Below are 12,345 nucleotides of genomic sequence, written 5' to 3' on the forward strand. Positions count from 1 at the left end.
ATGAGAAGCATATCAAAAGTATTGTGAGCATTGCATTGTGAAAGACAATTACTTCATATGAAAGATATTTCTTTGATGAAACACTGATTAGGTGTGGTGAAAAAGTGATTGTGTAATTTTGTGCATTGTACTTTGTCAATTGAACATGTGATTACATGTTTGAAAAAACAGACTTTTTGATGATCTGCTTTGAGTTTTGTACTAACAGTTGTGAGGTTTTACCACATACTTGTGAGAATAGTACCAAAGCGAATAAAAAAAACTCTAAGACAGTGGAGACGGTTGTGGACTTCAGGAAGAACACAGCCAGTTCAACCTGCCAAAGACAATGATGGTGCACTTCTACTCAGCCATCATTGAGTCCATCCTCACCTCCTCCATCACCGTCTGGTACGCTGCTGCCACTGCCAAGGACAAGAGCAGACTGCAGCGTATCATCCGCACTGCTGAGAAGGTGATTGGCTGCAATCTGCCTACCCTCGAGGACCTGCACACCTCGAGGACCCTGAGGCGAGCGAGGAAGATTGTGGCCGACTCCTCCCACCCTGGACACTCCCTGTTTCAGTCACTCCCCTCCGGCAGAAGGCTGCGGTCCATCAGGACCAATACCTCACGCCACAAAAACAGTTTCTTCCCTTCCGCTGTTGGCCTCTTCAACAAGGCCAAGGGACCACACTGACTCTAATGACTTCTTGCTTAAAACACATTGCTTTTTGCACTGCATTACAATAATGGTATCTTGTACATTTGTATTTTTTGTAATATTTGTATTTTTATATTGTAATTTACGGCAACTTATATTTTATTTTATTGTATATTTAATTCTATTCTAATCCCACTTAGTACTGCTAGTTTATGTACCCTTAGTATAGATAGTCCACATATTTAAATTTTAGGTATATGTTTATTGTATGCACCTTCCTGCCAAAGCAAATTCCTTGTCTGTGCAAACTGTCATGGCGAATAAATCCCATTCTGATTCTGATTCTGAAATTAATATGTTCCAGTACTATGTAAAAGACAGATTACACAGTTTCACATTAGGCAATACACTTACATTACTCACATTTACATAATAAATAATAATTTCCAAAATATCCATCCTATGTGTAATCAAGTGAAGGATCAATGAAGACATCGTCTACAATCATTTGGGCAAATTACGTAGTTTTTAGTACTATTTTTCAGATATAATTGTAACATAGGTATACTTTCTATTACAGTATGTAACTACATGAGAACAAAACATAACATTTAGAGGCCCCATGCCCACCTCTCTGACCTCTCTGTTGGTGCCCATGCCCACCTCTTTGACCTCTCTGTTGGTGCCCATGCCCACCTCTCTGACCTCTCTGTTGGTGCCCATGCCCACCTCTCTGACCTCTCTGTTGACCTCTCTCATGCCCACCTCTCTGACGGATCCCTTGTCCACAAGCTCTTCCTATTCCTTGCTGAAATCAAGTAGCAATAACGACTATTCATCATGTGTGGTTAATTTATATGTTCGTACAAAAACACATTTTATTTCTGTAGTTCTCAAAATCAATATACTGTTTATTGCTGAAATGAAAATATATAGGTTTACCAAACGGTTCAGTGATTGTAATAATTGGTATTGTATGTTATATCATTGGAAAGCCTGATTAGTCACCTTTACAACGAGGTACAACTTGTAAGGATCGTGCATTCGTGGAATGAGCAACACAGCTAACCGTTTGGGTAGCGGCCCAATTATTTTTGCCAAAATCCTCTGCAATATTCTTCTGTTGGTATTCACTCTTGTTTTGAGCTTCAAGTGGGATCAGCTTGGACGTGCTGTACCTGCCAGAGTGACCAACACAAACATGTTGGCTGACTTGCAACAAATCCTGGTTGAGGAATGGGAAAGGGCCTTGTTGTAAACCACACAAGTTTTGTGGCCACGCCCCAAGTTTAGGGTTAGGGTTACACACATTTTGAATTAGCCTGTGTAAAAGCGCTGCATTGCGGATGTAGCAAAGCTATTGGAAATCGTTTCAAAGCATTAGGTTGTATAATCTGAGCCATTTTAACATTATGCATGGCTCAAGCCTTACAGTGCATGCACATACGCGTGACCATCATTCCACTTAAAATGAGACTAAGAAATGCCAGAAGAAAGGTCCAACTAAAGGTGTTGGAAGTCTGTTCAGGAATTAATCAATATTTGTGAATGAACACTGGTGGTGTAATCAGAAAATAAACTTACATTTTTACAAAATAGCAACAAATATTGGAAATCACAAGTTTCCCATTTTCAATTGCAATATTCCAGGGCTTATTAACTTGCAAGACAGAATCTTCCTATTTTATAATATGTGATGATTGGTCTTTCTTTTCTAAGTTTTCTATACAGTGCTCGTTACTTTCAATCATTGTAAAGTGCACAATATTAGTCATTACCATCCAGCCTTCTGTTGTAGTTTTAGTTTAGTCACGATTACACATGCAATCAAACCAACCACTATGGTCAAAATGGTGACGGATATGACAATTGCGTTGATGTTGACAACGTTTTCAATGTACCCAATGACCTTGGTCACTTGAGCAAGGTTGGAGGTTTCAGAGGAAAGCATATCCTTGTCAACTGCTTTAACTGCAAAGAACAGAGTGGTGCCGTTTCTCATCGTTCCATGGGTGGGAGTGAAGGAGAGCTGTTCTGAGGATCCAGATTCACTTGGTAGCAGGTTAGATGAGTTGATCGGATGAGCGTTGCTGAAGTTGGATCTGAGCACATCAGGATCCTCACTGTAGCGGATCTCGTATTCACTCGCTGAGAAAAAATACACGTCAGGTACTTGTGACTTACAGTCACTTCTGTTTAGGCAAATGGTCCGGAAACCATGTTGTGGGAGTACACATTTATTCATTTATTGGGAGTCAGGTGGCTGAGCGGTGAGAGAATCGGGCTAGTAATCCGAAGGTTGCCAGTTCGATTCCCGGTCATGCAAACTGACGTTGTGTCCTTGGGCAAGGCACTTCACCCTACTTGCCTCGGGGGAATGTCCCTGTACTTACTGTAAGTCGCTCTGGATAAGAGCGTCTGCTAAATGACTAAATGTAAATGTAAATTCTCACCTGTGCCCTGGTCCAAGTCTTCCCCAGGTGCAGTCCAGGTGAGCAGGACTCCGTCCTTCACCAACTCTGCGTTCAGGTCTGTGATGGTGTTGGGGGGGAATTTTGTTGCAGTAGGAACACCAGGTGGCAGATTCACAGTGAAGCTCTCACCTATGGCTGTCCTGCTGAAGATGCCAACATCTGCCACTAGGTCCTCCTCACCAACAGAGGGCTTTGGTGGATTGAGCTCCACCTTTCCTGTCATCAAACAACATAGACCATCAATCACAGGTCTATGATACGTTTGATTTTGTTGGCAACATAGGACTTTAGATTTTAAGAGGACACAGTCCTTCACATGAATTCACACACAAATCCATTGTGTCCAAACGTAATGTGTATAATGGAGCCATACCATCAACCACATATCCAGGTATGTACATGGCACTACTGCGTCTCTTGAGGGAGAATCTAGCTTTTCCATATCCGTTCTGTACTCTCACTTTCAAGTTGTATTTCCCACCTTTCATTCGCGTAAAGTATCTGGAATAGATGCCATCATTTCTGAAAGAATCGGCACCTTAAAAAAATGACTTGTGTGATCAATAATGAAAGGAATGACAACATTCTAGAGAGAGTGCATAGATACCATGATAACATGATCAGTTAGAGATTCAACTCCTTCACATACTCAATGAAGGGAGTCCAAAATCCATTGAATGTGTCACCAGAGCCTGTCAGAGTAGGACTAATATTTTCTAGCTGAAATAAAGATAGCACCTCCTGGATCCATCTTCAGAAGGGTGGGCATTTATTAGATTTCCAATTCATTATGATTACCGGTAACCTATGTGTTATAAGACTGCAGAATGCTATTGCTCTCTTTTGTGTACTTGTGGTATGTATTTTGGAAGGTGTGACTCCAAATATAGCAGTGAGTGGGTTGGAGGGATGTGTTGCATAGAGTGCAAGGCAATCAAATATGGAGGACCAGAAATCAACTAGGGAGGGACATGACCAGGACATGTGACCCAATGACACAGAGTTTCCACATCTGGGACAGATAGGGTGAATAGATGGGTATATGTTAGCTACCCTGTCATTGGAGTAATGCACTCTGTGAAATACCTTGAATTGTATCAGTCCATGTCTTATACATATAGAGGAGGTGTGTATGCTGGAGATGCATTTAGCCCGGACATCATCCAGGATTACAATTTCCAGGTCTATTTCCCAGGCTTCACGTATTTTACTGTGTGTTAGAGGATCACTATTGTGTATTATATTATACGTCTTAGAGATTAGACCCCTGTTCCAGGGATTCAGATTTAATAGGTCACATGCTGAGTCTTTATTCAGCGACATGGGGTAAGTAGGGAAATGTTTAGAGGCAAAACTGCGGTCTTGGAGATATCTGAAAAAGTGTGATCTTGGGATATTATAATTTCTAAGTAGGGCTTCGAAGGACAGAAAAGCGATAGGTAGATCTTTTCTAACTCACCCGCTCCATTATCTAGTAAATCCAGCTCTTGTTTGTCTCCAGCATCAGACTCCAGAGTAGCTCTCACGTCTGCCAGTATGACAGGAAGTCCATTCTGGCTGACCGCAGCAAAAACCACCATTGGTTTGGCACCGTTACTGGACAGTTGGTTCATGTGAGTCTTCACTGTAACAGGCGGCACATCTGCACTGACCGCACGACTGGTCACTGTTATTGACATAGTCTGTGCTTGTCCCTTGTTGGTAATGTTGTACGTCCATTTTCCTTTCTGGAATTGAATAGGAGATTAAACGTAACAGACGGCACGGCACTAGTTACGTGACAAAGTGCATTCTTTTGGCGATACCCTTCACCTTGCAAAAATATGTTTTTTCCCAAAAAATCTGAAACAACCATAACTAACCACAACCTCAACCATAACTAATACTTACTGTATTAAGTCTGTACAGGTCGAAGTAATTGTTGAAATTATTTGCATGTACGTGTCTGTAAGTACAAATATATTCCATGAACATTGCTAAATAATTTAAGTAAACACACACCTCTGCTGTTCCTGGAATATTCAGGGTGAGAGATTTTCCTTGAGGATCAGGTTTAAATGTATTATATTTCTGTCCAGAGGGGCTTTCTATAAGGATGGTTGGTGGTGGATTGTGTTCATAGAGTATCAGAAAAGCTGTGTTGTTGCCAACTGTCTTGTCAATGGACACAGTCCCACTGAACAAGCCAGACCCACTCACAGTAAATCCAAGGCTTTCAAGCTGTTGGGTAGAGATGGCAGATAGTGAAAACAGAGTACTAAATGAAAAGCAGATCAATGTTTACGTACCATCATGGCGACTACAGTCATCTGACCTGGATTGTCTGTTGTGTTGGATCTCCATCATAAGTTGTTAGTGAGGCAAAGACATCCACAAGCTCATTGGAATTCAAAGTATCTCCTGCATAGAAGAATTTACCGCCTACAAATTGTAATGAAGAAAGGGAATGATCATCAAAATGATCAATAATTTCTCCATTGTGCAATTAAAAGGATGGACATGCTATATACCTCACCTGTTTTTTCAGACATCTCTTCCATAAGTGGATCTCCACCAGGTCCTAAACTAATTGTGTGTACTGTAGCACCACTTGCGATGGCATTGTTTACACAATTTATTGGATTATTAGACTCTCCATCAGTTAAGAAAATAATTTCTTTTCCATTTGAAAACCCACCATTCATTCTGAGAACCTGAAATATAAAGTAAATGTTCACTGATCCAATCTAGTCAGAGATTATATTGCATTAAATTGATCAATTCTTATTTGGTTTAATTACCTCTAGTCCTTTATAAAGACCTTGACATATTTCTGTGCCACCAGTGGGGATGGTGGGCAGTGAATCAGCCAGCTTTTCTCTGGTCTCCAAATTATCAATCAGGGTCAGTGGTTTTAGAACTGAGGCAGTTGAGTGAAAGGTGACAATCCCAGCAGAGGATTGGTCTTCAATAATTTGCTTCAAGAAAAGTGAGGCTGCTTGACGTTGTCTTACAATTCTCTGGCCCTAAGAAAAAAAAACATTTGTGTATACATTTAAATCACTTTTTTATCTGCACAATAAAAACATAATTACTGTAACAAAATGTCAACATACTGTACCCCCATGCTTCCTGAAACATCCAGAACGAGACAAACTACTCTTTGTTGTCTTTGCACCACTGAGAATGTGGGTTCTGGACTGGGTGATGGTAAAGAACTGGAAGGGATATTTTGTGAGTCCACGCTGGAAGAAAATATAACTTCCTCTACACTTCGGCCACCACACTTCCTGTTCTGATTGTTTGGAGCCTTAGTGTTGTGATTTTTTTTATTGCAGAATTCGACTACCTGGGCAGACAACAAATAATGTCCAAATACTACAGATTAGCTGTCTATTGCAAATTAAAATAAGAAAGATAAATTACAATGCAGTCTTGATTCAATCTATAATTTTTTTACGGTAAGGAACGCAGTAAGAAAAATACAGACACATCAGTGAACATACAAACAGCGGTATCAGAAACAGCATTCATATACCGTACAACCTGGAATTGTAATTCATCAGATAGATTGTACCCACTGAGTCAATACTCTGAAGATACATAACGGATGTTTTGGCCGTTTGAGATTTATGCAGGAAGAAGTAACAGTTGGACGGCTTCCCGTTGATATTGGTCGGTGTGCACATGGCTCCACTGGGGATGGATCGCCACTCTCCTGTCATATTCTTAGTACATCTAGAAATTGATTGTGGAAAACTGTTTATTAAGTAGTCTGGGGCTTTAAATAGAGGTAAAAAATTGAAAATTATGTACCGTGACATTTGTCAAAACATTAAAGGCAGGGTAGGCAATGTTGACAAGCACTTTTTGTCATATTTGCTGAAATAAACTTCACATCCTGATACATTTACATTTAGTCATTTAGCAGACGCTCTTATCCAGAGCGACTTACAGTAAGTACAAAGACATTCCACCTGAGGCAAGTAGGGTGCCTTGCCCAAGGACACAACGTAATTTTGCACGGCCAGGAATCGAACTGGCAACCTTCAGATTACTATCCCGCTTCCCTAACCGCTCAGCCACCTGACTCCCTGATAGCAACCAAAATATCTAAAGGTTTGACAGCAAAATGAAATCAATCCCGATATCTGTGGGTGTCACAGGACTGTAATAACCACGACCAATCATTAAGGTCAAACCGGCACTAATGATTGGACGGCATTCGGACGGAACTGGACCGGCTACTTTGTTGGTCTGTCTAACTACCTCCAGGCAGTAGTCAGGCAGCACATTCATGTGTTTTGAAGGAGTGGCTTTGAAGGGAGGTGGTGGGATATTTATCTTTGAATCCTTTCAAACTCTAGCTAAAATGTGCTAGGTAAACTAAATAAACTAAACTGTAAACTAAATAGATATAATCAATATTCAAATAATTCAGAATCAGAATTCGGTTTATTCGCCATGTATGTTATACAAACACAGAATTTACTGTGGCAGGGATGCAAAACACTAAACATATACAAATCTTAAATTAAGTAAAAATACTAAAGTTTAACTATTTCTAAGAACTAAACAATCTAAGAATAAAACAATTTAAATATAAAATAAAATATATATAAAAATAAGAATAAAGAATGAGCAGCATGTGTGGTCAACATAGTGCAATCAGATACTGAGGTAAGGTGGCTTATGCATATTCCTTACTGTAGTTTGTATGTCTTCTATTCATAATATTGCAATTGTCTTTAAAAAAAAACAATGTAAATTACCTTGTAGCCTCCAGTTTTCCATTGTCTGTATAGAAGGGGTTTCTCTCATCATATTCATCATAAACACCCCATCTTAGATGTGCCCATTCATGTACAAGGACCCTACCTACGAATACCAGTTAAAGGTTAACTATCTTTCATAATGTTTAATATACAATACAATACGATTCAATCACTGAAGGAAATGCTTACAGTACCTCTGGGTCCATAGAATTGAATTAATTCATCACGTTTCAGGAAATCAGGAGTCAGACGAATATAGCGACCCTCAGTCCCACATTCCCCATAGTGAATAGTGTAAGGATCATTTCCATTTAAATTGGTTGGCTCATCTATTTTGATGTTGGCCTTTAAGTAAAAGTACTTTGAGAATTAATACAGAGAGAATAATATAAACACAAAGCACACAGACTTGTTCATTATCCATGATTTATGTGATGATTAAATATTTCACAGTGTAATAAAAACTGACATTTTACCTTTTCATATGTTTCAGTATTTGCTCTGGAATACTTTCCTGTCCACTTTGGGGGTACTAATATCGTCACATCCTTGAAGTACAATTTGTTGTTCATCACTTGAAATAAATACGAGGAGGCGTCAGACACCATTTCCTAAAAGAATGAATGAATAGTTATATCAGGGCCAGCGACTTAGTGGTCCACAGTATGTCATGCCAAAGTCAAGGGATTCAACTTATATCCACTCTTATGTAGGGGGTTTAACATTGTCCAAACAACCAGAACGAATTCCCTTATGTTTGAAGGAAGATGGAAAACTGAACAGTGTATTACCATTAAGCAAATAATGCCAATACCAATGAAACTGGCATTATTTTACTATGGGTTAAATCATAGCAGGGATTGTCAAAGTAAGGTTAAAATTAAACGTTGATTTAATAACATTGCAAATGAATGAAATCAATTACAAGGGAAACATGCTACAAAGTGAAGGTTTTAAATCTTACCTACTCTACCTTGATTATTGTTTATCAGAGACAGAGAGAGAGTAAGAGGCATAGGCGGAAATCCCGGGGGGGACAGGGGGGACACGACCCCCCCATCCTGGGAAAAATATGATGTCCCCCCCACTAAATCACTGTAAACATAAATATGTAATTTCAATAATATTAATTATACGCAACGAAAGCGCTTAGCTGATTATGGACACAATGGCGCATTTCACTGTGCTATGTGTTACAGCAGTAGTTTTGGTGTGTCCCTCAGGAATTGCTCTTGAGAAAATGTCATATAATTGTCCCCCCCAAAGTTGATAGCAGATTTTCGCCACTGGTAAGAGGTGAGCAAGGAGAATGAGTAGGACAAGCCAGAGCTGAGAAGCCCTCAGGATATGAAGAATCCATAGAACAATGCTTCACTTCCCTGAACAACCAATCAGACCACATCTTAACTTACTTATCAGCATATGACTAGCAATGCAACAATAGGTTCCACAATGAGGTGTGAGACCCATCAAGCAGAGACTATGTCCAGCAACTCCAGATTTTAGCATATGAGAGGTGGGGAAGGTGACACCCATCCTTACACTTAAAGTAGATCCAGGCTAAAATACATTTATTTTGTAATGTTTATATTATAGAATATTCATTTCCATCTTACCTTGATTCGTTCAAGGAGCAAAGGATCTTCAGTCACAGCAGGGTTGATAGCTATTAGAATATCTGTGTACCCATTGCCATCAAGTCGGATCCCACAGGTAAATCCTGACAGGTATAACATTACGAGCACAACTACCACTTTTGAGGTCATGGTTCAAGTAGTCCGAGTGGTATGTTATCTGAGATTTCTAGTGAATGATTCACAAAGATAGAAAGAGGTACACGTATCAGGAGAGGAGAGGTTTTCCAGTATGGAAGTGAGCTATATTGATGTAATTGTTAGACTTTCAAGAATACAGTGAATCCCACTCCTGGGCTGTAAGGAATGTCAATAAAGAAAAAGCACAAGTTAGAACAGGAACACACCCCGTAGCGTGTTCCCTGTCCTGGGAACACAGGGGAGTAATGCACAGAATATATGCATAACCATGAAAATAACATTTCAGTACATCCACATTACTCCAGCACTGATTATCACATGAACTTATCTTATTACTCTTTTTATCACTAGCGTATTCCTTATTTTAATCACAGTTTGAAACTCAATGAATTATGATTGTGAACAGACCTTATCTCACTAACTTATTTAACTCAACGTCTGTTTATTGTGTTTCTCCCAAATTATTGTCACCGCAAAATAAAAAATAAAAACAATTTAGGACTGAGTCTGAACCAAGGAGGTCCGTGTACCTTGTGGCCATTGGTTTTTCTAATTTGCAACCCGTGTTGACAAACGCAAAATAGGGCCGTAATATCGTTTTGTCACTTTAGTAAATCGAAAACACATTTAAGTATAACGGTTTGTTTTTGGTTGTTTCGTTTTTTTTGGAATAATGAAATAACCAGATTGTAGGCCTGCAGATCACAGAAACATTTTTTTTTAAAGCTAGTCGTTGCTGCCCTCTGGTGTTCGCAAGTAATAACACCCCCAATAGTTTCACATTTCTCCCCCTCTCTCTACGGCCGATCAAACAAATGAGTAAATGGCTCGTTATACCGTTTGTGTTATATGGATATTCCGTAATTCCAAAATGAAACAAAACAACGGAAACCAAGCCTTTCCCCATAATCTGGTTCTGACATCCAAAATGGACAGAACGATATTACGAGGCTATTTTTCATTTTTTGCAGATACCAGCATAAAGGATATGGAATAATCAAACAAACGAGTAAATGGCTCGTAATACCATTTTTGTTATATGGTTATTCCGTTATTCCAAAATAAAACAAAACAACCAAAAACAAGCCGTTATACTTAAATGTGTGTTCGACTTACTAAAGTGACAAAACGATATTACGGCCCTATTTTGCGTTTGTCAACACGGGTTGCAAAATAGAAAAACCAATGGCCACAAGGTACACGGACCCAAGGATTACACTATGAGGTAGAGGTATTGTCTATCGCGGGGTGATCACAGGCTTGTTAACACGTGCTGCTAATGAATGGGTTGTTATCAAGCTCTGTGGAAGCCGGGTAACGACCATTCGTTTGAATCAGGTGTGCTGGAGCAGGGAAACATCTAAAACATGCAGGACAGCGGCTCTCGAGGACCAGGGTTGCCTCACACTTTTCAACGATATGCGCTTCTAATCTGCTTCTATTTCTCTCACTTGATGTCGAACTGAAATTCACTTGCTTTTACCGGAATTATTAGGGATTATTAGGGACCGTAATTCCAGGTGCGAGGTATTCACACACTATTAATCACAGTCATATCCAACATTTCTTAACGTCTCCGGGACAAACTAAAGCTCTACCGAAACATAATAGGTCTAGCGTACCGCAGTAAAGTATTAAATACCGTCCGCTTACCTGTAAAAAATACAAACGAACAAGTTAGTGAAAGTGAAAGTATAGCAGGGGCGGTTTTGGTGTCTGCCCTTAGCTGGCAGAAAACAAAAGCTATTGTGATTGTGTTCGTGCCATTCGTTCCGTGTACTTGGCAGAGGCGGCGGGAGGGTGGCGGCAGTGGTAAACTTCGCACCGGGGGGGGGTTCCCGGGGGGGGCTGGAAAACTCTGAAGTGTTTTCCAGTCCGCAACAGAGCAGCTACCATACCACACAGGGCTCAATCATTGCCACTGGCCCAGTGGAACTTACTGGCCCCATGACTATTTTTACTGCCCCCCCTCCAAAAGTTGAAATGTATCATTGTTACAACAAAACAGGGAGTCAGTTGGCTGAGCGGTGAGGGAGTCGGGCTACTAATCCGAAGGTTGCCAGTTCGATTCCCGGTCATGCTAACTGACGTTGTGTCCTTGGGCAAGGCACTTCACCCTACTTGCCCCGGGGGAATGTCCCTGTACTTACTGTAAGTCGCTCTGGATAAGAGCGTCTGCTAAATGACTAAATGTAAATGTAAAACCAAAGACCAAAGATTCTGTTAACATGTCTAACCATTTTTAAACACATCGTATAGATAAAAAGAACAAAAATGAAATCACATTTCTAGTGATAAAAAATACAAAGGTAATAGTCAGCAAAACAATTTACTTTTAACCTCAAACATGACATGCTCTCTCCCCTGTTGACAGCCATCTCTGCACAACTCTGTCTGGCTGAAACTGTGAAACCTCTGGTCCCTCAATGCTAATATATAAAAGCTTCCATAGCATTTCATCAGTATGATACTGAGTACCCAAGTTGACACTATTCTTCTGCTGCAGTTCAAAAGCCCGGGGGAACGAGGCGAACGGCTGGTCCGTCTTAATTACGTGATATGCCATTGTTATAAGTCGTGCAATAACACGACGGGCATTTAAATTCCTGACCAGCATTGTCAACGGCCCGGAAGATGGATTGTCAACCACCCGCTTAGCTGTCACGCAAACCAAGTGCTGGCTGCTAATGCTATTAGCA

General features: G+C 40.2%; 1 protein-coding gene across 1 annotated transcript; it reads right to left on the reverse strand.

The window, feature by feature from the left end:
• Positions 1–1,380: 1,380 nt before the first annotated feature.
• Positions 1,381–11,431, reverse strand: LOC136936709 (calcium-activated chloride channel regulator 3A-1-like). Its single transcript, XM_067230333.1, has 15 exons — positions 11,300–11,431; positions 9,488–9,674; positions 8,348–8,482; positions 8,066–8,216; positions 7,869–7,974; positions 6,678–6,834; positions 6,218–6,445; positions 5,898–6,122; positions 5,633–5,810; positions 5,432–5,538; positions 5,119–5,337; positions 4,577–4,844; positions 3,491–3,655; positions 3,097–3,333; positions 1,381–2,791 (listed from the first exon to the last, which is right to left on the reverse strand). Exons 2-15 carry the CDS (start codon positions 9,635–9,637, stop codon positions 2,418–2,420), a joined length of 2,700 nt encoding a protein of 899 aa, XP_067086434.1. The 5' UTR covers positions 9,638–9,674; positions 11,300–11,431; the 3' UTR covers positions 1,381–2,417.
• Positions 11,432–12,345: the final 914 nt, after the last annotated feature.

The sequence above is a fragment of the Osmerus mordax genome, chromosome 27 (genome assembly GCF_038355195.1).
Source record: "Osmerus mordax isolate fOsmMor3 chromosome 27, fOsmMor3.pri, whole genome shotgun sequence".
Classification (NCBI taxonomy): domain Eukaryota; kingdom Metazoa; phylum Chordata; class Actinopteri; order Osmeriformes; family Osmeridae; genus Osmerus; species Osmerus mordax.

Excerpts from the sequence above, each read along its gene's own strand:
- LOC136936709 (XM_067230333.1), bottom strand. The coding sequence starts at position 9,637 with ATGACCTCAAAAGTGGTAGTTGTGCTCGTAATGTTATACCTGTCAGGA. Across the intron at positions 5,338-5,431 it reads CAACACAACAGACAATCCAG|CTTGAAAGCCTTGGATTTAC; the intron begins GTCAGATGACTG and ends TCTACCCAACAG. Across the intron at positions 3,656-4,576 it reads TTTACTAGATAATGGAGCGG|GTGCCGATTCTTTCAGAAAT; the intron begins GTGAGTTAGAAA and ends CATTTTTTTAAG.